Here is a 25958-nt window from a genome sequence, read left to right as displayed (position 1 = left end):
CCCAGAAAATGTCAGAATAAAAAGACGAAGAAAAAATGGATAAAGTCTACCGAACATTCTAAATGTTTCTCTCGTTTCTTGCCGTATCCATATGTATGTTTGCTTTAGTTTTTCTCACTATAGCCTCCTTTAACATGCTCACTGGGGTTGTAAGGCAGTATTCTTAACACAGTACGTAAGCTGCTTACATACATTTATTGTGACAGTTGCTTATACAAATAATTTTTAATTGAAAAAGGTTCTTCTTCAGGTTTATACAGCTAACATTAAGTATAGCCAATTTAAGTTTGGAAACAATGTATTGTATTTATAATGTCACACTTACTATTTATGTAACACTTTAAAAAAAAATCTCAATGTAAAATCTCTCACTCTCGCTCTGAATAGAAGGATTTTAGGAAGGGGGTCCCCCATAAAGGTTCATCGTATTTGGGGGTCCAGCATCATAAAGTTTGAAAACCCCTGCCTTAGTGTGCATCTTGAGACAAAACAAATGGCACTGATATATTTTAAGATATGTCAGTGCAAGTTGCTTTCAGTTAAAAAAGCTCAAAATATGCATTTTAGTCTGGGACTAAGCTTAAGCCTTGTCTGTGAAACCGGGGGAAAGGAATAAAACACACCATGGGGTGTGGTAAAAGGCTGCATGTCAAACCCAATCCATTAACCACCACTACCCTAAAATAAGGCGACTTCTAGTCACTTTTGATGAAAGCTTAAGGCAAATGACTACTGTCATCAGCATAGGCTACTTCGTATGAACCATGCACGTCAATAAAACCGACTTGTTAAATCTCACTCGGCCGGGTAAGGGTTAATTCTTGCTGCTCGTTACATAACACACTTGGAACATTTACGTCGTACTGGCGATGTCAGTGTCCTCAGTCTCTTCTGCTTGAGCACACACACTGATGCTGTGAGATGTGCTGTGTGGAATAATCTGGCTTCTCTCGCTGACAGAGGCTGAGAGTCCTTCACATCAGATCAAAACAAGAGCTGAGGACCGAGAGCGCGCATTGTGTTGTTTTGAAGGGATACGGAGCTGCGCATCCTTCACTCTCACTCACAGGAGTCCATCCAGCCCGTCACGAGGCAAGTGTATTTACTTACTGCGTCACACTGTTGTTTTCCATAGCGGGTTTTTTTTTTTTAACAAACATATTAACGAAAAGAATGTTATATAGCCTAGTCTATATTTGATAGGCTATAGCTATTTTTTAATTCGAAAACGACATTCGTACGGAAACCTCAATTCAACATGTTTGCTCTATCTGAATAACACTGTAATTGTTTAACGCATTGTGTAAAATAGATTGTTTAATTTGAAGACACAATAGGAAAAAAAAGAAGTTTTCAATTAGAAAGGCAGTTTCTAAATCGTGTTTTTCTTGCTCTTTCTCTTTTTAGGTGGGGCAGAAGCGTCAACGTTTGTCAATCAGGTAACTATCAATCAACTTTTTAAATTGAGATTCATTTTTGAAAGCTAAAATATTATAAAACATCTCTCCTTTGTGGTAAAGTGGAAAGACAAAATATGTCGTGTCCAGAACTCTATAAAACACTATAAAAGTGTGTTAAAAAAATGTTGTGCATATATAATATACTTTTTTAATTATTATATATATATAGTAGGCTATATATAATTGTCAAACACATTTTTTATTTTTTTTATTTTTGGGGGGGGTTAAAAAACAGGCAAAATATTTGTGGGGTATCATGTCTTTCTCAAAAGCTGGTAGAAAGATTATCAAAAAGTACCATAGCTACCGAATTCTCACTGGAAATAGAGATTTCACAAGTCTGCTGCACAAAAAAATCCTAGTCAGTTAAACATTTATGGAATGCTTTGTGTAGATTATTAGGGAATAGAGAAGCAACTGGAGATAAGGTATTGCTGAAATGTGCTCATGTACATTGTCAGCCTGTATAGGCACCGTCTTCTGTAGTCAATCTCAAATGGCAACACTGAAACCAGTTAGCAGAGAAAGCACTCAAAGCCAGTAGCAAATGCATTTGTGCACATTACTCTCTGTCTCCATTAACATGGAGTCATCATTGCTTTAGTGGACTAATGACAGAATGAGGAGTCACTGGTGCTGAGGCAACTGGTTTAAAGTGTCTCTAGACGCTAATGTATTGTGTTAACTAGGTATTTAGCCAGAGGACAGTCTGTTTACTTATATTTCTGCGTATCAGAACTAACTACAGTATATTTTAAATAAAAAAGGCTAAAGAATAATATGTAAGATGATGCTGATTTGCATAATTAAATATGAGCAATACATTACATAAGCTGTAGTGATTCAACAAATATACAACCTCTAACTCTGTGACTTCACTCCTGTTTATCACCTCAAGCCAGTCATGCCATTTCCATGTGGATGGTGATTTAAGAGAGATTGCATCAGTAACTGTGTCAGGCTGAAACTAGTCTCAGCTTTTCTATTAGGCTGACATGGGGTAAAAACTCTAAGCTTCTTGTCCTGCCATAAGACATCAATTAGGACTGCCTAATGTCATTGACCACTAGCTGGCCTCTTTAAAGACTTTGTTTCTCTGTGTTGCCAGGTCTTTGTTGTTAAGGCTCTGTCTTGGGCTCCAAAAGAGAACAGTCTAGCTCCCATGAGTGGCAATTTGACAGTCAAAAGAATTGTATAGCTAATTGAATGAATGAGCGTAAAATATTGACACTAACATTCAAAAGTTTGGGGCTGGCAAGATGTATTCATGTTTTTTAAAAGAAGTCTATTATGCTCACCAAGGCTGCATGCATTTATTTGATCAAACAGTAATATTGTTATTGAACTATTTTAATATATTTAAAATGTAATGTATTGATGGCATCATTACTCCAGTCTTCAGTGTCACATGACCCTTCAGGATTATAATATGTCACTGATTCTTGAGATAAGGGACAAACATGTTTTAAAATGTAAAAAAATAAAACTACATTATTAAAAATTGGTATTTTTGTAGAGGTCTCAGATCATGAACCATGTAAGGGAACATGTTTTTTTTTTTCAAAAATTATATTTATTCAGTCCATAACTTAAGTTGTGTCAACTCCGTCAGACACACTAAAAAGCATGCTAATTTACTTGAATCTATCCAAAAAACAATGTAAAATCTTCAATTATGTAATACTGGTGTTCAGTAAAGGATCTAAATCATAAAATACATTCTCTGTTTATTTTTTTGTTTTTTGTTTTCACAGTATTATGAACAACCCAGTTTCTAATTTCCTTAATTCTCCTCCCTCCTTTTAATATTAAACATATATCACCAATGTTCTTAGGTAATTAAGATATATCATGTAGTTCCATTGATGTTTTAACATTTTTACACAATAAATTGAAAAAAGAATAAGACATTTATTTCAAAATTAACAAAAACCTTCACCTGACAAATACTGATGGTGTTGACAAAGGTTGAGCTGAGGCCAAATATACAGTATATGTAAATATAATCATGAAACAGCATTAGAAAAATTCCCCATATGCAAAAAACGTATTAAATCACATTATGCAGACTTTTTGAGAGCATTTGTCAACTATTAGACATAAAACCATGACGGAGTTGACAACATTTTCCACCTTAATCACGTGTTGTACAGTGGAGCAATTTCGTTTTTAATAAACATATCAAAATGGCAAGATTTATCCCACAACTATTTACAGAAACTATTACACTGCGATGATGGAGTTGACATGTTAAGGCTATGACCGCAGAGACTTCAATATTGTTTGTTTAAAATATTAAAAAATCTATAACTTCCAGGACTATGTGTCCTACTGTGAGATCCACAATGAGCAGGAAATAGCAAATGCTCCTCAGAGTTAAAGCTGCCCATGGCACTGCCTGATTTATTCAGAATTATAAAAAAAAAATCTTGAGGGAGTTGACTCAAATTGAGGACACAACTTTATAGCTATTTTTTAATGGAAAATATAATTCAATATTTACTTCTTGTATTGTTTGATATCTTAAAGATTTCTGCCTTTTAATGTAACTGTGTATTTTTTTTATTTGTTGCATTTTTTAAACACTTTGTTTGGCAGTTTTACATTGTGACCTCATGCTGAGGACAGGTTAAATTACATGCGTTTCCAAGTATAGCGTGTGCTTTTAAAATAATACTAAATAAATTATTTAAAAGAATAAACAATAAATGTCCGGAGAACACAAATTTCCCTTAGATGTAAATTTTTAAGTATTTCTATTGTGTTGACATTCTTACTTTTTAACATATATAGGGCTTTTGTGTGTGGGACATGTTTTGTCCCTTATCTCAAGAATCAGTGATATATTATAATGTATTATAACTGTGGTTATAGTTATTCTTGAGGCCATACAATGCATTATAATGTGCATTCACAGCAATAATTAATGCATTATATGCATTATACATAAAGGCTTAAAGTAAAGTGTTACAAAAAAGCTTACTGACTGGTAGTGTACATTTACAGAACAGTTCACAAAACTTAAAAATTAAGCATAAACAATTTTTAAAAACATGCATAATACTTGCATAATTTAAATTTTTTTAAATTAAAATATCCGAAAGGAATGGGAAACTTACATAAAGGTTGTGCTTTGACTTCTTTTGTTATGAAACATGGCATTCGTATACAAAATTGAAAGAGGCATACATAATTGAAACGTGAACCTTAAAGAGTGAATTACGTCATCCGCATTGAAAGCAACTCTAACCCTTATATAACCAACATCAAGAAACAAGTCGCACACAACCACAACATACACTACTAACAACAGGAAATGGACCAATGACGTCATAGTCAATCAAGCATGATATATTTTATTAAATTATTCAGCCGCTGGGCTTTGGTCTGTTGTTATGAGCAGATCTGGAACACCCAAAGCAGTTAAATAAGTTAACCAGAAGGGTGGGGTTTTTTCATCTCTCAAAACGGACAAGGATTAAATTGACCATATTACTTCCTTCTCAAAGTCCAAAGCCTTTTACGTAAACCTTGGTAAATTCACTGACCATCAAATGAATCATGTCAAATACTGTAAGAGCACTGGATTAGTTTAATTTAGAATAGGAGTTCCTGCAGTTCCAAGTACTTGTGAAATTAGATTTAGATTTAGTGGGTGGCTGAAACTGATGAGAACAAGACTTGTTTTCTACCCTCCAAAAAAAAACCATTTGTCTTTAATGGACATCAATCATACTTTAACCTACTTAACTTCAGCCATATAAGCTGTTTTCTATTTATAGAGCCATTCATAAATTGGGTTAAACAGCCTGGCATCTTGTGTTATGACCTAATTTTGTACTCTATCTTTCTTTTTTTTCTGGTTTGTTTGTCATACCATCACCTCATGCTCAAGCAACCTGTTTCCTTTTTATTTTTTGCAGTTTTACTTGAAGTATTCTCTATTTAAGAAGAATGGGACCTTTGCAGATGTATGAGGTGCTTGACTATCTCAACTTTAAATATGTTTTGTCTAAACACATTTTCCTTACAGTGAGACAAGTGGCATGCATGCAAAAATTACATTGCATACTGAAATAACTTTAAAGGGATAGTTCACCCAAGTCATCATTTAGTCACGCTCAAAGGAAGATATTTGGAAGAACGTTTGTAACCAAGCAATTGTATCCTCACCCCCTTTCAGTCAGGCTTCAGGAAGGGGCATAGCACCGTCACGGCAGCCACTAAAGTAATTGATGACGTGTCTGCCATTGATTGCAAAAACTCATACGCAGGATTATTTATTGACATTTCTAAGGCTTTTGATACAGTGGATCACAGCATTCTTTTAAAATGTCTAGTTAAAATTGGGGTGTCCACAAATGCGGTAAATTGGTTTAAAAACTCTTACAGGTAGGTTTTAATGTGTTACATGTGATAGTATTACATCAGGGAAGGCTGCAATTACAATTGGGGTTCCACAAGGCTCCGTCTTAGGGCCACTTTTGTTTACCATCTACATAAATTCTATTTCTGAACGTGTAAATGCTAATGTACACCTTTATGCGGATGACACCATCATCTATTGCACTGCACCCTCTCCATGTGAGGCGTTAGTAAAACTGCAGGAGGCTTTCACAGTCTTGCAAGAAAATTTAAGGAGATTAAAGTTAGTGCTTAATGCTAAAAAAACCAAACACATGTTGTTCACACACTCCAAGTCCAAAGTAAAATCTCTAACTCCAATTGTAACCGCACAGGGACAGGAAATAGAGAAGATGTCATGCTACACATATCTAGGTTTTTTATTGGATGAAAATCTTTCTTTTAATCCTCATGTTATGCATGTGGTAAAGAAACTTAGAGTAAAGCTAGGTTTCTTTTTTAGAAATAAGGCTTGTTTTAATTTGAAAGCTAGAAAAGAACTTGTAGCAGCCACATTTTTATCTGTTCTGGATTATGGCGACATTATCTATATGCATGCCTCAAAGTCTGTATTGCGTTCACTGGATTCTGTCTACCATTCAGCACTACGATTTATAACAAATGCCGACTATAACACACACCACTGCAATTTGTACAGCTTATCTGGTTGGTTACCACTGTCTATACGCAGACAACGCAATTGGTTGATTTTCATTTATAAAGCAATTACTGGATCATTACCATCATATTTATCAGTATTCTCATTGGCAACAAACAATAGATATAACCTCAGGTCCAACAATAGCATACTTTTCAATGTGCCTACTGTTCACTCCGAATTCGGTAAAACAGCCTATCGTTACAACAATGCTCCGTCAACCTGGAACACACTACAGAAAGAACTGAAACTAAACATGTTTATCCCCATTTCTGATTTTAAGTCATATCTGGCAGACACTTTACATCATACATGTGAGTGCGTCTAGACTTTTTGTTGTTTACAGCCTGCATATTCTCACTTGTTAATTGTATTTATGTTTTTTATGTTGTGTCCATCTCTGTTTTTATGTGTCTTTTTAGCTATGTGCTGTCTTTTCTTGGCCAGGGCTCACTTGAAAAAGAGACTACTGTCTCAATGTGACTACCCTGGTAAAACAAAGGATAAATACATTTTTTTTTTTAATTTAAAAACCAAGCAGATCTTGGAAGCCATTGACTACCATAGTATTTTACCCCCCACTATGGCAGTCAATGGCTGCCGACATCTCCTTGGTTACAAACATTCTTCCAAATATCTCCCTTTGTGTTCAGCAAAACAGAGAAATTCATACAGGTTTGGAACAACTCGAGGGTGAATAAATGATGACAGAATTATCATTTTTGGGTGAACTATCCCGTTAAGGACGCGAGCATAATCGAGCTCAATATTAGCTTTAAAAAAGGATAAATAACTCACCTCAGATGCTGGCTGTAGGTTGATTGTCTCTATGTAATCGAAGCACCACCAGTTGTCAATATTCCATTTCCTGCAGGTGAAGGAAAAGGGAAGCATGCGTAGCCGTATCCCTCGATTTGTCCTCCACCCCTTGCGTACTAAAGCAAAGGAGTCATCGGTGTCCAACATGCCATTGTCAGAAGAGGAGAGCAAGGATTTTGACATTAGCTCCCAGCACTCGAAAAGAACCATCAGTCCAAACAGCCTGTCCTCTGGTAGGCCACATGAGGATGATAGGATCCTGATAGGACACTTGGGAATTTTATTCCAAGTATAATGTAGTATTCACAAATGAGCACTTAAAATGTCATTATTTGCTGTATGATGGATTTTGTGTGTGGATGTCCTAGTGCATTTGACCTCTCTGATAAAGAAAAGCACACTAGCATAACCTTTAAAGGGGTGTTACATCTTTGTGAAGCAGTATTTACACTTGGTTCTGTCTTCTCCAGATGATACCGGATGCCCAAGCAGTCAATGCGCATCGCCAACCAAGACCCACTCAGGCTCTGACAACAGCCCGCTGGGTTCACCCTCTCTGGGAGAGCGCAAGGTCAAAGTGAAGAGAGTTCGGATGAACGTAGTGGCCGAGTGGAGAGCACCCACACAGAAGCACAAGCGAGAGAAGCCTGTCTCCATCATGCACAAAGGTCATTTGATTTACACAATATTAGCTACTTTTTATATTCTAAAAGTAGTCACATAAACAAACTGGTTTGTGGTTTGTGGTTTGCAGTTTGTGCATGAAATCCTTAATCAACTTGTGTGCACGAGGGCTCATCCACTGGGGTGTGCAAGTACAAACATGAAAACACATGCAGTCCTATTTCCTATCTCCTATCTTTTCTTTTTTTTTCTTTTTTTTATGATGCTTGATTCATTTATTTAGTGTGACGGTCACACCTGCCTGTTTAATCCATTTAGATGTTCTTGAGACTGGGTTTCTCTGATGCCTTTTCTTGAAAACATTAATAATTGGAGGCAATACAATCCAGGAAGCAGCAGGTGCCATTAGCTTGATTACTCTGTCTCATAGAGGCCACTGATTGGTTGGGTTGTAGATGGCCAATCAGTGCAATTAAAAGTAGTTGGCTCCTCCCACTGCTTGTGAGAATTCACAGCATTTGAGCTTGATTCGTATTGAGCAACTGCACAATTTTGTGATTGTTAGTGAGTTATTCACATTTGTTTGGTTAGTTAGGTAGATAGTTAGTAGCACGTTTAAAAAAAAGTTCACTTTATCATGGTTTTGTCAAAAGGAAAGAGATGTTTCTCAGGTGTGTATATTTTTGGGGGGGGGAATTTTTCCTCAATTTAGCATATCTTTGTCTTTTAGTCACCTCTTTTAGAATTTAATGCTTATGCTGGCTTCACATACTATTGGTTTTATCATAAATACTAGTGTCATGTACATGTACTCTCTCAAGTCACTTTTTATGCGATTAGCTCATAATCACGACTTCAGAAGTGGGAAGTAGGAAATTTCCAATAGCATGTGAAGGCAGCATTTTCTGAAACATGTCTTGATATGATACAAGGATGTCTGATATAGTTCATTGAGTTATGTGTTCACTTTTCCGCTTCATGGAAGTATGTAATCAATATTAGATCTCTTTGCAGTAAACAGGGGAAAATATAAGAATATCCTGTGCTTTTAAGAACCCTAGGGAAAAAAATGTCACTTGTAAAACCTAAAATATAATGAAACGTTTGCAGTTTAATATGTTGCTTGCAAGATAGAAAACATTACTTTTGAATGGCTGTCAAAGCAGAAACGGTGGCTCAGTGCTAAAGCTAACTAGCCAAAAAGTTTATATTCAAGCTTGCATAAAAGTCTGAGAGAAATCCAATGTGAAGGATTCCTCTGTCACTGAAAGTTTCAGTCTTTGACTTTCCTAGCTTTAGTTCTTCCATAATGGAAGCAGACAATATTCATCACAGAAGTGTGTAACCCTATATCCTCTGACAAGCCTCCTTGATCTGGCTACTGGAAATATGCTAATAGGAAACGTGCTTGGGTTGTGCACTTGCCAGGTTTGAAGTCTCTACTTCCACGCTGTCTTTTCGGATACCCTTTAATGGATAAGTTTTGCTGATGTTAAAGTCTTTGTAGAGGAAACTTTACACTTTTGATCTCCATCTCTGTGCACTGTAGTCAGTGAGACAGATTTCAGCTCATCTAGCAGCACTGGAAGCTACAAGACACGTGAAACTCTGCCCAGCTCCACAGGGAAGATCCCAGCTTCTCGCAGGTATGATTTATGCTTCATTTTATGTATCTGTAGCCTAATACAAGATGGCTGATATTTCTTTTTTTTATAGGTTTTTTTTATAATATAATGTTTAAAACAGTATGATTAACACAATGATGCAACATTGTCACATGATCTCAGTGCATGTTAAATTCAGTAAATGGCGTACAGTGGACGTTCAAGTTAAGCATGATGCACATTTTTGGAAAATGTGTAGTAGGTTAACAAGATATTCAGAATGAGTTGCATGGTTGTTTTTTATTCCAAACATAGCCTACATGCCTTTCCTATCATGACAACTGTCCTGTCCTATTTGCTTGCTCTTATCTCCCTCAGCCGTGGGCCTCACATCAGGAGCCTGCCTGTGTTCAAGCCCGCCGGAAGCCCCACCGCCCCTCGTGACGGAGAGCTTTATGCCCCATACAGGACGCCCCCCAAAGCCCCTTCCGTCACCAACAGCAGTAGCAACTCCAGCTCTACCAGAAGGTATGGACCAGAGGCACAAACCAACAAACTAAAAGACAGGAGGCACGACAGGAAGTTGAGAACAAACTGTAGTAGTCAACAATATATTCTGCGCAGGCAACATACAGATAGAGTGTTATCGTGTCCTCGAACTCTTCACAGAATAAAGGATTAGATTGGTCATGGTTTGGCTCTGCGAGGCTCTGAGGGGATTTTGACAAAATTGTCTGCTCTCATTTTGCCCACGCAGACAGCAAATCCGTTGACTGGCTGATAGGAGTAAAGTGTTTTTCAGTGCCAAGTTTTTGTAGAGAGGGTGAGGGGAGGCATTAATATTTCATGTGCGCACAGTCAGGGTGTCGTTTTGCTTGTTAATAGCATGATGTGGTGTTTCTGACTTTTTAACTTTCCCTTTTATGGGATGGAGGGTAAGAAAACTAGTTACTATTCTTATTGACATGGTGGAAAGGAATGATTCTGGTATATGTAGATTCCTTTTTATTTTATTTTTATAACCCACATTCTCCATTTTGCTCATTTTCTCATCCAAGCACTGCCTGGGCTTCTCTAGAGTCCTTGTTTGTTCTTCTATTGTTCCATCTCTGGCACAGATGCAAATTTGACTTCAAAGCAACATAGCAGGTTGCTAGGAGATTGTGCCTCTAGCCTTGTTGGCAGCTAACAGGGACATTGCTTCTTTCTTGCTTTCTTGCTTTCTTGCTTTCTTTCTTGCTTTCTTTCTAGCTTTCTTGCTTTCTTACTTGCTTTCTTGCTTGCTATTCTAGATCAAATGGCGACAATACTAAAATTGTTTATCATAAAATAAATGTTCTTAATAATAATAATTATTTATTAATAATAATTATAATTATTATTAATTATATAAGTATAATATAATATAATATAATTAATATAATATAATATAATATAATATAATATAATATAATTTTTTTAATATATATATTTATTAGTGCTGGGCAATCGATTAATTGCATCCCAAATAAAAGTTTGTGTTTACATAATGTGTGTAAAATATATATATACATGCAAATATTTCTTATATATATATATATATATATATATATATATATATAAGAAATATTTGCATGTATATATATATTTTACACACATTATGTAAACACAAACATTTATTTTGGATGCGACTAATCGATTGCCCAGCACTAATATATAATTTGTATTTTTTATTTCAGAATTATTTAATATTTTGCTGTCTAATGCTTGATTATATTTATGTTGTAGCATACGGTAGTTCAACGAGTCTGTGTTTTGCAAACAGCATCACAAAGTTGTGTGGTTGGAAAGAACAAAAGCTCTCGGCCTGTGATGCATAATTTCTTGTTTGCATGACGTGGGCTTCTTCATCCTTATCTTGAGCAAAATAAGCACTCTATGTATATTTCGAATATACACCAATTTTATTTCCGTCTTTTTAGTTTGTCAAGTGAATTAAAGCGCCATATTTGAAGAGCGTGCATGTGCTTACTTTGAGCCTATGATTGAATATAAAAATAAAGCAAAATGACTGAGAAAAATGAGAATTAGTTCTCAGATGCTATGTCCGTAATTTATGGTACAACGATGCAGCGTACTATGATGGGAATAGTTTACCCAAAAATGAAAATTGTCGTCATTTACTCACCCTCAAGTTGTTCCAAACCTTTATGAAATTCTTTGTTCTGCTGAACACAAAAGATATTTTGAAGAATTTCGGTACTTTTTTTAAGTTTAGTTTGGTTCCCCATATTCTTCCAAATATCAGCAGAAGAAAATTCATACAGGTTTGGAACGACTTGTATCATGACCCACATGTTGAGAACCACTGACATAAACTAAATTTAATTGACAAAATAAAGTTAGTTGTGGTGACTTGTGTAATGTATGCTCAGATGTCTTTCATATTAGAAAAGCTTGATCATTTTAGATTTTGCATTTGGATGGAAACAATGACTGGTTACAGACCCAACAGGCCATGTAGTTCATTACTTAAGCTCTTGTTGTAGCTTTCATATTACCATGATGCATCACATTTTAAAAAGGAAAAACGTGTGTTTTACTTTCAGAAGAATCACTCCTGTGCGCTACCATTCCTGCGGAGACAATCATGGCATCAAGCCTCCCAATCCAGAGCAGTACCTTACCCCTCTACAGCAGAAAGAGGTAGCCATACGACACCTCAAGACCAAGCTCGGAGACTCGCAGAACACCGTCTGTGACCGGTAAGACTCTGCTTTGACGTACGCGGGCTACTATATATTACTCTGTTCAAATTAATGGGAATAGGGAGGGGATTCCCTTAGGAGCAAAATTTGTCATTCCATGCCCAGTTGTCATTCATTTAGGATTGTTCATACACATGCATTACTATACCAATTCCGGTGTTTACCTCTGAACAGTTGTCTAAAACACACTAGCAGATATTCAGGTAATGTTAGTTAGTAGTTACCGCTTGATTATGTTCTAGTAAAACTACCAGAAAAGGCAGCATTGAGGTCAAGTAATTCAACAAAAAATGAAACGACTGAGATTTTTTTTTTTTTAATGGCAATTCCCTCAAGAGCTCTGACACAATTCAAACACTGATATCACATTGATGGGTTACAGGGAGTCTGAGATTGAGGAGCTGAAGTCCCAACTGGGTCGTATGCGGGAGGACTGGATAGAGGAGGAATGTCACCGTGTGGAAGCGCAGCTTGCTCTTAAAGAAGCACGCAAAGAGATCAAGCAGCTGCGCCAAGTGGTGGAAACCATGAAGAACAGCCTCATGGAGAAGGACAAGGGCATCCAGAAGTACTTCATCGACATAAACATCCAAAACAGGAAGCTAGAGTCCTTGCTCCACAGCATGGAGTTGGCGCAGAATGGCTGCAACTTGCAGGATGAGCCGACGTTGGACTTCATCTGTGAGTCTCCGGAAAGATCCGTTGGCAAGTTGGAGATGGACCTACATGGAGAGGAACAAGCGGAGGAGGAGATGGCTGATAGTGATCTGCTGGCCAATGACGAGATGGCCAACAGAGCAGAGATTCTGGAGCAGGTTCTCATGTCCACTGCGGTCGATTCAAGCCAGGACGGTGGCACCAAGATCATTCCCCAACCAGGACTGTCCACCTTGGAGCCGAGTGTCTCGGAAAAGAGCACGGATGAGTATATCTCATGCGACCCCTTTGGTGCAGAAGATAAAGGTGTCCAGACGGATGAGATCTACACCACTGATCTCCAAGCTCTCCTTTTCCAGCTTCTAAAGCTCCAGGGTGGCGGCTTCTCTGGCCTCCTTATTCCTTCTCCCCACCAATCCCAGGAATTGCCTTTAGCACAGGTTCCCAAAAAGTTTGAGGACCTGCCTGAAGCACAAAAACCCATAAAGAAGTTACCTGAAGCACAAGACGAAGAAGCCAAAGATGTCGGCCTTGTTTGCACCAACATTGCCCAAAACGTTCCCAGTGATTCCGGTTTGTGCATTTCCGAGCCTGAAGTGAGTCACCAGTTCATGGAGGAGCTGAATTTCGACCTGAAGGATTCAAAGAACACCTCTAGCATGGCAGTCGTGGGGAAAAGCCACTGGAGCAACAACTTCTTGGTCGATCTGGTTGCTGTGGCAGCACCTGTGCTGCCCACCGTGGCGTGGCTTTACTCGCAGCACGGTTTGGTCGGAGGGGCTCCAGTGTACAACATCGTAGCTTTGATTCGAGGCTGTTGCATTATGGGATTGCACTCACTCCGCCATGTCTCTCACGGGCCAGACACTTAGTAGCCCTCGCCCACATCTACAACAAGAGCACTTAAACGTCGTCATCAAGTAGAAATTGTGTTTTTGCACACCTGTGATTATACGCATATACACTTATTTTCCGTTTCGTTGTGACATTCCTACTTTGCACTGTATTTTTGCCAGATGAGGCACAAAGAATGAATTTAAGGGGATGTAAGGGGACTTGTTTTGTCTTTTTTTGTTATTTATTGCCCTTATGTTTGTGTGTGTGTGTGTATATATTTATAAACTATTTTTGCAGAATCTGATCATGTAGGTGGTTATGTTGCTCAAGTCTTGTTCTTTGCTGACTGCTATTCCCAGCTTTTTATAAGAGTCATTTGGAGTGACAATAGGGGTTGACTGTCAGTTGACCGTTGTTTTTGTTGTAGTTAAAATGTCACTTGTGTTCCAAAAGAACTAAAACCTTCTGCCAAAGCTTAAATGTGTTCTGCGTTTTGTGTTAAGTGAAACCGTATTTTTCTCCTTGGAGTTAGAGCTTTTACATGTTGCTCTGTAAACTGAAATTTTCCCAAAAGGCAGCACTTGCCACAGTACAGCGAACACTTGTTATGTGCCTGAGCTATGTGCAATATTTTTGTTTATATCAGATGTATATCATTATATTTATTATTAAAGCATGGAAAACCCCTTCAAGTTTGTCCTTTTTATGTGGTAAAATTGCCTAATGTCTACTCTTTGTCTTATTAGTAGGTAGGCCTAATAATTTAAAGACTGTCATTTACAAAGTACAACACATCCCACCCAACCATTTGCTTGTTTTCTTGTTATGAATGTTTGCATTTGATCATGCTTTCAGCTACCAATAAGAGTGTAGTATTTTTGTAAGGAGTAAAATTCCTGACGATTTTTTTAAATTACAGTTGGTAGATTATCTGGGCCTGCTTTTCAGATGTATCTCTCATTTATACATTTTCAAATAATTATAGTAAAAATCTCCATAATTCAAGCATGAAAGTGATATTTTATTCTGGAGAGAAGGGTTTAATGCTGTGGTGTGCCCAGCAAAGTGAGTTAAAGTGAGTCTTAATATCCAGGATTAGCTTTAATCCCAGATTACTGCAGTTTAATTCTTTGCTGTTCACGAGATGAAGTTTCTTTAGAAAGCTAGTTGTTGTTTATAAAGCCATATTTTAACAAACTAGAAAATAGTTATGTACAGTGGCATTTCCAATATTGCATTTCATATCATTATTTAAATATTAATAAAACAAAATTGCCAACTAATTTCATAGCAAGCATTTTGTGTATATACGTATACATACACACACACAAATAATATTTTTACACTTTTTTCATAATTTGACATTACATCTTGATTGGAAATGACAGACATTATTCTGTATACATGTCTCCTATTTATTTAATGTTTTTATGATAAATTTTTATATTTTAAGGTAAAACAATATACACACTCTAAAAAATAAAAATAACCCAAGTTGGGTTGAAAATGGACTAACCCAGCAATTGGGTTGTTTTAAGCAAACATTTAACCCAACCGCTGGCGCTGGGTTGGTCCATTTTTAACCCAACCTGGGTTATTTTTAACCCAGCATTTTTTAGAGTGCATAAAATTCATTTGAAAAGCAAAACTCCTTTATAAATCTAAAAAAATAAGTTTAAGAAGTTTCTAAGACAGTTGTACTATGATCTTCATATAAGAAAAAGTAAAATAATAATTATAAAATTAAATAATAATTAAAATTGCCCCTGGGATATAAAGTACCCTTACTTGAAACAACCGTAAAGAGGTTTTAAACTCAAATATGTTTTAAGAGAAATCCTGTAGGCAGCGACAGACGTCACACACACACACACACGCGCGTCTGGTTCGCTATCTTTGTGGGGACTCTCCATAGATGTAATGGTTTTTATACTGTACAAACTATACAGTATATAAATAAATAAATAAATAAATAAATTACATTTATATAGCACTTTTATACACTCACTGAAAGCGCTTTTACATAGAAGGGGGGAATCTCCTCAACCACCACCAATGTGCAGCATCCACCTGGATGATTGTATATCCCCTTACACTAACCCTACCCCTAAACCTACTCATCACACAAAACTTTCTGCATTTTTACATTTTCAAAAAAACTAACTCTATATGATTTATAAGCTTGTTTCCTCATGGGGACCTCAATTTAGGTCCCCACAGAGACACGAGTACCCATGAGTCAGTGTGCATTCAGGTTGAAGTCCCCACCGGGATAGAACAACATGAACACACATACACACACACACACAGTCTGGTGCGCTATCCTTCTGGGGACTCACCATAGGCGTAATGGTTTTTATACTGTACAAACCGTATTTTCTAACCCCTTACACTGCCCCTGCCCCTAAACCTAACCCTCACAGGAGACATTCTGCATTTTTACATTTTCATAAAAATGATTTAAAAACTGAATGAGGTCCCCACGGTGACACGAGTCCCCATGAGTCTGTCTACAGTCAGGTTGAAGTCCCCACCAGGCTACAAAAACATGTACACACACACAAACACACACACACACACACACACACACACACACACACACACACACACACACACACACACACACACACACACACACACACACACACTTGTTGGGTTTTCCATGTTTTATGGTGGACATTCCATCAACGTGGTGATTTTATACTGTACAAACTGTATATTCTATCCTCCTATATACTACCCATAAACCTACCCATCATGCAAAACTTTCTGCATTTTTAGAATTTCAAAAAAGATCATTCTTTATGATTTATATTATACTCTGTTTTCCTCATGGGGACCAAAACGATTTCCCCAAAAGGTCAAAATGTATTGGTATTATTACACTATACTTGTGGGGACATTTGGTCCCCCATAGGGAACGCCATGACTACACACACAAGAAATCAATCCATTTTATATAATATACAATGTATGGAGTAGGCTATATGAACCTAAGCACTGCTACTGTACATCCAAAAGCTGAGACCAACCGTTACACAGCAAGTGTGGAACCCTGGGCTCCCTGAAGAACACACAGTACATCTGTTACCAGATGGACTTGACTGTTGCATAACACGCAGCCCTGCGTGCATGAATTGTCAAGACTGAGCAAACGCTTGCTGTTATGTAGGCTATTCTTAGCCCAGTTAGACACTACAGCAAGCTTTTAGATATGTTCCAGACTAAGTAATGAGCGTTTATATACATTTTATTTAATGAGCATGATCCAGAAGTCTTGATTACAAAGACAAACTCATGTGAAACCCAAGTCAGGTGTGATAAAGATGCGCATAGCTGCAGAAGACAGCATGTAATGTATAATTCAGTCATAGTTTATTTTCCTCTCTCCATGTAAGTGGGTCAGGCTGTGGGAGGATTGGTCGGTCGGGGGCGTTGCTGAGGCAGATGGGGATTATGACATCACATTTCTCAGAGCTGGAATATTCCACCGGTCCGGACAATGCGTCTGACCTTGAATATCACAAATGATAACAGCTTTATGATGCTGATTGAACAGTCTAACAGTCTGGGTACAAGACCCCCAAGACATCATCTTTACCACAGCACATTTATGATGAAGATATGAGAGTAGAATATTCTGAAACTCTCCAAATACAAATAAAGCACTGAACAGATATCCAAATGTTTATTACAGCTAATGCTGGACAGTGTAATATTGTAAAAACAACTTAAAAAGGCATGAGCAAGCATGAGGGGGAAACAGAAATGATAAAAAAAAATGTGATTTTATTCAGTTTTTCATTCAGTTTATCTGTACCTGTGGCCCTCATGGCTTCACGTTCCTTAATAATCATAGCATGCAGAGGTTTATTTCAGCTCACCATCATCATCTTCCAAAAAAACATGATCAATTTATCTATTTTTAAGAGATGGGAAATTCTTTAATAGTTAAAGACACAAAGTTGTTCCCCTGTTGAAATTCCCTTAAAATGGTTATCTGTGAATGCTCTTCTCAGTAACGGAGTCTTACTAAAGACAAAAGATGGTTTGGTTGCCAATTTGGATATTTTAAAATGTTAGTGTTTCCATGACGACCAACCCACATCCTTTTAAAAGCGCTCTCCCCGAGTCTCGGTACATACTGTACATCTCTGCTCTCCATTCCCACTGACAATTATTTACTCTATACACAAGACCCAAATCATTTTTTGTCTTTATAAAAATCAAGATCAAAATATAAGGTCTTGAAGGATTATTCACAATTAAGAGCACAATTATCAGGTAAACTGAATAGTAAAAGATTAGATAGACGGCTAAATAGAATGTGGAGAGCAGAAACTCATGGTTGCATAAATTGGTAGATTTTTTTTTTTCTTTTTAAATACCGAGATCACCTAATTTCTGGTGAGGTCCAGTGTTTAAAGCACAGTTACAAGACTTTGATGAAGAAAAACAGCTGGGGAAAAAGGCAAAAAAAAAAAAAATGAACGGAATTCATTATCTAAAATTATTCTGGACAAAATCGTTCAAGTGTTATAAATACTGACAGAAAAAAAAAACGTCTAGTTTTTTTTCTTTCATTGAGCGCACAGTAAGAACAGTCATAACTCATAAACGAAAGGAACTATTTTTTTTGTGCTGTGTTCTGTCCAAAAAAAAAAAAAAACTAAAAAATACACACACACACAAAATCCTCCAAAAATGGTTGATGGGCAAAAAAAATATCCAAAAGAGTTGAAGACAGCAGTGAGGAGGGCAGGACAAAACAAGGTCAAATGTTTGGCTGTTGTTTTGAGTGTCCAGTGCGCTGTATTAATGTTATGAAAGTTTGACAGCGATCTTCTGCTCTTTTTTCATCATTCTCTGTGCCTCTTTCTCCATTTTCTTCCTCTGTTGCTCCATGGACCGTCTCTCTCTCTCAGCCATCTTCTGCTGCCTGTGTTTCAGGAAAGACAGAGAAAGATGGTCAATTTAAAGAGATGTTTGCAATGCAGTTTTTCACTTTAGAGTACTGACACTTATAGAGGTAGACTTGTTAATTTCAGTAAAATTGAGGGGGAAAACTCAACAATCATGACATTTCAAACATGATGTGATGCATGATAGATGCAAAGTAAAGCTTAATCAAGGACTGGCACAAAGCAGTGCAGATTTGAACTCATCTGTGCTTGTACAATGACACCTAGTGGACAAAAACAAACAGAAAGCCACCAAATTCTCCCTCAGAGTGAATTATGTGTTATTGCCAGGCCCACACTGAAGAACCAAAACTTCTGACATGCCGTTATACAGAAATACAACCCCAACACGCATGAGCAAAATGGCAGAACAAGCGAAGGAGGCAAAAGAAAATACACATTCACTCTCTGTCAGCAAATGCCGCTTTTGGAACAGCAGAAAACAGCCGTGAACAAAGCAGCTGTGCTACTTTCTTTTTCTGATCAGTATTTAAAGTTGCACAGCGTAAATTTTAGTGGCATCTAGCGGTGAATTGCCACCGCTCACCACTCCCTTTCAAAGCACATAGAGAAGTTACGGTGGCCGACACAGGACAAAGATGTCGTCTGAGACAGGGAGTAGCTAGAGCTCTGTAGAGCAGTGAACGGGCGCAAAATGTTGACTTCACTGTAAGGGGACGACCCGCGATGGTATGTAGATAGTATTGGCTCATTCTAAGGTAATAAATACATATTGGCTCATTATGTAAGGACTTTATACACCACTGAAAACATAGTTATGTATATTATATTGCATTTCTGTCAATAGATCCTCATAAATATTACACACTGCACCTTTAAATGTTTTAAACAGCTATTCAGATTTTTGTATTCACTATGGTGTTCATCACAGCACCAAATACGAAAATACATAATACTTAAAGACTTAATAGCAGTTTATTTTCAAACTTAAACTTTTATATTTTAATCTGGACTAAAACATGCCCTAGATATTGATTGAAAATGATTATTTTACTTTAGTTATTTCATTAGTTAACATGAACTAACGATGCAAAATACTTCTAAAGCATTATTTAATCTTAGTTCATGTTAATTTCAACATTTGCTAATACTTTAAAATCAAAAGTTGTATCAGGTAAATATTTAATGAACCTGAGCTAACATGAACTAATAATGAACAGTTGTAATTTTATGAACTAACGTTAAAAAGGAATAATAACTTAGTATTAATAATAGAATAGTAACAAATGCTAACAAATGTAGCTATTGCTCATTAACTAACGTTAACTAATGGGACCTTATTGACCTTAGTGTTACCCAATGTTCTTAGTAGTTCTTTAATCTGTGAAACATTTGCTTGCTTTATAAATTTTTAGTGTACAGTTTTATTGTATTTAAATGTTCAGAGTTATTTTTGTTATAAGAAAATATATTTCACCTGAACACTTTTTTGGTAACAATTCAATATTGTGATAATACCGTATACTGTGATAATAGCTTCATTATCGTGATATGAATTATCATGATATGAAAATTTAATACCACTGATATTACATTCCATCAGTAAGAGCAGAGTGCGAAAGGTTGAATTAGCAGAGCAATAGTACAGCTATACATACAATATTGCAAACCACACAACATAATGAGAGACATATCACAGTTCAAAAGAAGACAAATTGTTGCTGCGCATCTTACTGGCTCATCTGTGACGAGGACAGCAAGTCTTTGTGTTACATTGAGAGCTATGGTATCATGGGTAATGTCAGCATACTACCAAGAAGTAACTGTCGATGCAAGAGGAAGCGGCCTGAAAGGGATGTCCAGGTACTAACCAGGATTGTATCCAAAAAAACATAAAACCACATCTGCCCAACTCGCTGCACAATTAAATGCGCATTTTAACTCTCCTGTTTTAATAAAAACTGTTCGTCAGGAGCTCTACAGTGTCAATATTCATGGTCTGGCTGCTATAGCCAAACCTTTGGTCACTTGTGCCAATGCCAAATGTCGGTTTCATTGGTGCCAATCGTGCAAATTTTGGGCAGTGGACAAATGTGAAACATGTATTGTTGTCTGATGATCCACCTTCACCGTCTTTCCCACATCCATGGGAGTTACCGTGTGAAGAAGCCCCAAAGAGGCTTAACACCCGAACTGTTGCGTGCCCAGAGGGAAGCACAGGGGTGGATCAGTGAGGTTTGGGCTGCAATATCATGGCATTCCCTCATGTGCTTGCATCACTGCTAAGGACTACCGAAACATTCTGGAGGACCATGTGCACCTACTGGTTTAAACATTGTACCCTGAAGGGGGTGCTGTGTATCAACGTGATATTGCACCAATACACCCAACAAGACTTGTGAAAGAATGGTTTGATGAACATGAAAGTGAAGAACATCTCCCATGGCCTGCACAGTCATCAGATCTAAATGTTTTTGAGCCACTTTGGAGTCTCACTTAAATCTCACTTTGGAGAGAAAATGTTGTCCTCCACCAGCATCAAGTATTGACCTGGCCGCTGTTCTGGAAGAGGAATGGCTGAAAATCCCTCTTGCCACTGTGAAGGACTTATATCTGTCATTCCCAAGATGAATTGATACTGTATTGGCTGCAAAAGCAGGTCCTACAACATACTAATAAATGATTGTGGTCTAAATTCAGGTGTTTCGGTTTCATTGTCCAAACCCTGAAATTGGGGAACACCTCCTAACCTGCTGGTAATACACCTTACCTCAGCACTTCTTCTGCCTCCCAGGCTGCATCTCCCTCATCCTCCCAGGCATTGTTGTCCTCCTGCCAGGTGTCCAGGTCCCCCAGCTCCGCCTGCAGCCCACAGAGAGTGTTTTGTGAATATGATATAATTTGGTCCAACAAATAAAGTGATGCGAGTTGATGAAGTTGGTTGCAGTCAGAGAATTATTCTCCACAAATTCTCTCTTTTTGCTGATCTACAGTGTTAACTGGTCTCACAATAACTACACAATACTTTGTATTACTCACAGAGGGCTGGATGAAGGACATGTCCTGAGTGGCGGCTAGTCGGCTGGAGAAACCCGAGGAGCTGTCTGGCATAGAGAAATTCAGAGGTTCCCTTTTCTTCAAGACAATCTAGAAAAAGAGCACAAAATGTACAGTGGGGCAAAAAAGTATTTAGTCGGCGACCAATTGTGCAAGTTTTCCCACTTAAAAAGATGAGAGGCGCCTGTAATTTTCATATGGCTGCAGATGTTGCAGGAAATGAAGCAGGCCTAACAAATAAACCTACTTTTTGTGTTTTCCTGATGGTGGGAGCCATGTCTTTGAAGTAGTCTGGCTCTTCCTCTTCATCTTCATTCTGTGGAGGTGGAACTATCCCGTTACCACCTTCGATTTTGATACTCGTGGGAGCTTCCTCATCCCATGAGCTCCACTCCTCAATCTCCGGCTATTTTAATAATACAACAAACAAATATTCACTTATTTAATCAAGCAGAGGTCACTAGTAAAGACACTAGTAAAGTGTCATCTTTCCAGTTTCATTCTAAGCGATTGTGCTTTATTGTTGTCATACTCCCTGATGCATTTGGATGCATGGCTTCTTTCTGAGAAGGATCTCTATGACAATTTAATAAGTTGGACATGCTCGAATTTGAAAAGGGATTACTTCAGCTGCACATCCTATACAATTGTGATTTACAACAGTGTCAGTGAAAAATGGGGCTTCTGATCCATTTTGTTCAAATTTAAGCCAGGTGCACACTGTGCGATTTTGACCACGATTTGGCCGTCTGAGACAAATTTTGCAAATCCTAAAAGATTCCTCTGATCCTAGGCTAAAATCTGAAGTCTTTGATCGTTAGTTTGACATGTTCACCGGCAGCCGTTTAATGACCGCTGCGATCAAATTTTTCCTCAGACAAAATTCTGGCAGTGTCAGAAGATTTGGCGCACAATCCTGCATTGTGACTTCTACTACGATGCAATAAAGTTGAATAAAGTCGCTATTTTGATTTTTTGTTTGCGCACAAAAAACATTCTCGTCGCCTCATAAAATTATTGTAGAACCACTGTAGTGAGATTGACTTTGTAACGACATCTTTAGTACCTTTTATGGGTCTTGAGATTGTAAAGTACATTGCGCCAATGGAGGCCTTTCTGAGCCATTGGATTTTAACAAAAAATATCTTAATTTGTGTTCCAAAGATGAACGAAGATGAACAAAGATGAACCGAAGGTCTTACGGGTGTCGAACGACATGAGAGTAAGTAATTAATGACAGCATTTTCATTTTTGGGTAAACTTTAATGACAACTGAGATCTTACAGTGTGACATGGCTTACAGCGTGGATCATGTTCGTACAGTATAACAAGTAGAACAATCATGAAGGACTATTATAAATCGCACAGTGTGCACCCGGCTTTATGCTTATAAATAATCAGTAGAAATTAAAACAATGCAAAATCCTATTTTGGAGCTCAAAGATGTGACCGCATCACCACTATCCATATGATACAAAAGTTCTGTTCCAAATGACACACTATCATTATACATTTATACACTATGTATTAAGGTAATCAACCGTGTAGTATATGAATTTTATAAGGTCATTTTGCCATTCAACATTGGAGTCTGATAGCCCCTCCTTTTTTTGGGTTAATTAAGTGCATCAAGTGCGCTTTATCTATTTGGAATTTTCAGTGTAAACAGTCGCACTATTTATACTGCAAAATGGCATATAATAGTGCGCAAATCCACGAATTGGGATGCATTTTAGGTTTCAATATGAAAATATTAGAGCTGCATGATTCTAGATAAAATTGAGAATATATATATTTTTTTTTAATGGTTTGAATGAATAACTCACTCAATAAATACTTTCCTTGTTTCATTACTGGATGAATCAGCTTTTTTGAATGAATCTCTTTAATGAATGAGTCAATGACAATTCCTTTTGTTAACAGTCACTTGTCGCCACCTACTGGTGTAACAATGTAATGATACAACCTTTATTTGAAGTGTCAAGTATCTTTTGTACTTTCAAAAGGTAATTTACTCTATTTTGATCACTACCGTAGACATCAGTGTTTATATCCGAACTGCAATCTTTTTTTATCACTTGTTGCAACACAGAAATAATAAAACTGTTGTTGAAAAGATTGTTTATGAAGCTTTTTCATACCTTTACATTGAGAACTGCTCTCTCTGGTTCAGAATGCAGATTTGAATGTTCCGCTGTGATCGTACTTGTCAAACGATTAATAGACATTGCCAAATCGTTGTCATTTAGGAATAAGATTGCATGGGTGTTTGACTCGAGATCTTTAATTTTGCAGCTCTAAAAATATACAATTTCTTATGTTTTTGAAAAAAGTATGCTCACCATGGCATTTATTTGAGTGAAAACAGTAAAAGTAATATTTGGATATACATTTTAAAATGGATAGAAAGTTCAAACAAACTGAATTTATTGAAAATAGATTTTTGTAAAAGTAAAAGTCTTCACTGTCACTTTTATACTGTATATAAAGGGTTTTCTTTCAATCTTTCTCTGACCTGCTTTGGTGAAGAATAATCAACTGTGGTCGGGAGGGTGATCTGATCCCCACTCAGCTTGCGTGATCTTCCAGTCCTTAAAAATCAAAAGACACCAGTTAAAACAGAAGAAACTCATTTCCACAGCATCACTTCTGTGAGGAACACAGCGACATGCGTTCATCTCTCCTCGCTCATAGGTCAACAGTTGCCATAAGGCCTCCGCTTGACAATCTACAAGATAAATCAGCAAACAATTCAACAAAAGAAATGGATACCCACCTGCAAATCAGTCTTTTCAAAAACGAAAGGATAGATGCCAAGAAGGTGCATATTTTAAACAGACGAAATTGTGTGATGGCCATGTTATGAGTGATATCTAAAGAGAGAGAGAGAGAACACAGAGGGAAAGGGGAGGTGTATTAATTCATAGAAACATATAAAAAGAAAAGAAAAAGACAAGCAACATTATTAATCCAGACATATGGATTATATGATGGTACTGAAAGAATCCATGTCCAAGTCCTTGGGACACATATGCTATTTCCAGGAATTGCAATTTTTGCAAATATTCTGTTCTGAGGTTTAAAAACCTAATATGTTCCATACATTATACCATGCACATTTGCTTCAACCATTTTGGCATATTGACCTTTACCAGCAACAATCAAGGAAGCAAATGAACTGTAATAGCAATTGCTAATGTTAGCTACTAACATAGCAAGCTAACTGAACATATATGTAGCCTAGCGAGGTTACATTGCTTTAGTTTGCATTCACAAAGTCTTGTATTGATAAATGGATTGTAAAATGGTGCAGATCCATCTAGAAACTCACCCGGCAGGTCAATTAAAAAGAGTTGATGTGGGCAGAATCATAGCACGGGGCTAGCAGACTGATGCAAACACAACACTTGATCTCTACAGATGGGACGAACGGGGAGATTAGTGTGTTTTGGCAAAGAACGAGTTTAGGAGAGAAGAACCATCATGAATAGCGGCTGTCAAGGCGGTCAATCTCATCCATATTACTCTGATGCAAGCAGCCATCGTCTCTTCATTGTACCACCTCACACCAACAGGGAACTGGTCTGGAGCCCGTGGGTTGCCAGGTTGCTGCATAACATATTTTACCTGGGTTAAAACGTGTAATCATTTTTGGTGTCCGCAAAGAAGGAAAACACACAATTTGTACTGGGAAAAAAATGTGTTTTTGCAAAAAATAGGAATACACACCTGTTCATATTGATTTTGTATTTGTGCTCCGATAGAACAGTGATATTTACGCAAAAAAAATGCATTAACCAGGGGTTGTACTACTCTGTTCTCGCAGAGAATAAAATATTTATAAAATATGTATGTAAAATAAAAATACAATTTCAAATTAACTTGAATAAAACCATCTCTACGGTTTTGTCAAACAATATAATTTTGTTTCACAACGTAGTTTAGAATGAATTACGATTTGCAACCTGGCAACCTGCATTCTAGGCTCTTCTGCGCAAATTTTAAGGGACGCTTTACATTTTCTGTCATTCCACACAATAAGAGTCCGTGCTTGAAAATGTATTTTTCTTCTTTTTTTTTAAAGTAAAAAATATAAATAAAAATATCTATCTATCTATCTATCTATCTATCTATCTATCTATCTATCTATCTATCTATCTATCTATCTA

General features: G+C 37.2%; 2 protein-coding genes across 7 annotated transcripts; one reads left to right on the top strand and one right to left on the bottom strand.

The window, feature by feature from the left end:
* Positions 1–833: 833 nt before the first annotated feature.
* On the top strand, positions 834–15091 carry sybu (syntabulin (syntaxin-interacting)). Of its 5 annotated transcripts, none has more exons than XM_079837756.1 (9): positions 834–1092; positions 1408–1439; positions 5384–5438; positions 7397–7574; positions 7812–8009; positions 9515–9611; positions 9948–10097; positions 12158–12313; positions 12699–15091. In XM_079837756.1, exons 3-9 carry the CDS (start codon positions 5415–5417, stop codon positions 13843–13845), a joined length of 1950 nt encoding a protein of 649 aa, XP_079693882.1. In that variant the 5' UTR covers positions 834–1092; positions 1408–1439; positions 5384–5414; the 3' UTR covers positions 13846–15091. The 5 variants fall into 5 exon arrangements, with proteins under 5 accessions (XP_079693882.1, XP_079693883.1, XP_079693884.1 ...); XM_079837757.1 differs by having other exon boundaries at positions 847–1092; positions 5384–5431; positions 12699–14500; XM_079837758.1 differs by lacking the exon at positions 5384–5438 and having other exon boundaries at positions 884–1092; positions 12699–14500.
* Positions 15092–17579: 2488 nt separating this feature from the next.
* Positions 17580–25404, bottom strand: ebag9 (estrogen receptor binding site associated antigen 9). Of its 2 annotated transcripts, XR_013818073.1 has the most exons (8): positions 25121–25382; positions 24566–24662; positions 24305–24380; positions 22037–22195; positions 21772–21879; positions 21503–21594; positions 18491–18749; positions 17580–18314 (listed from the first exon to the last, which is right to left on the bottom strand). XR_013818073.1 is itself a non-coding variant. In XM_079837667.1 (7 exons), the coding sequence occupies exons 2-7, from the start codon at positions 24646–24648 to the stop codon at positions 18632–18634; spliced, it is 636 nt and encodes a 211-aa protein (XP_079693793.1). In that variant the 5' UTR covers positions 24649–24662; positions 25121–25404; the 3' UTR covers positions 17580–18631. The 2 variants fall into 2 exon arrangements, 1 of the variants encoding a protein (XP_079693793.1); XM_079837667.1 differs by having other exon boundaries at positions 17580–18749; positions 25121–25404.
* Positions 25405–25958: the final 554 nt, after the last annotated feature.

This window comes from Gobio gobio (genome assembly GCF_949357685.1).
Source record: "Gobio gobio genome assembly, chromosome: 15".
Taxonomy (NCBI): Eukaryota; Metazoa; Chordata; class Actinopteri; order Cypriniformes; family Gobionidae; genus Gobio; species Gobio gobio.
The sequence above is the reverse complement of the archived record's forward strand: the minus strand, read 5'-3'. Positions and strand labels throughout refer to the sequence as shown.

Bases quoted from the DNA above. Each gene is read 5' to 3' on its own strand.
- sybu (XM_079837756.1), top strand. From the start codon at position 5,415: ATGGGACCTTTGCAGATGTATGAG. The intron at 8,010-9,514 runs GTCATTTGATTT...TGTGCACTGTAG, and splicing joins TGTCTCCATCATGCACAAAG to TCAGTGAGACAGATTTCAGC. The intron at 12,314-12,698 runs GTAAGACTCTGC...GATGGGTTACAG, and splicing joins CAGAACACCGTCTGTGACCG to GGAGTCTGAGATTGAGGAGC.
- ebag9 (XM_079837667.1), bottom strand. From the start codon at position 24,648: ATGGCCATCACACAATTTCGTCTGTTTAAAATATGCACCTTCTTGGCA. The intron at 21,595-21,771 runs GTGAGTAATACA...TGTGGGCTGCAG, and splicing joins TGTCCTTCATCCAGCCCTCT to GCGGAGCTGGGGGACCTGGA. The intron at 18,750-21,502 runs GTAAGGTGTATT...CCTGAAACACAG, and splicing joins GAGGCAGAAGAAGTGCTGAG to GCAGCAGAAGATGGCTGAGA.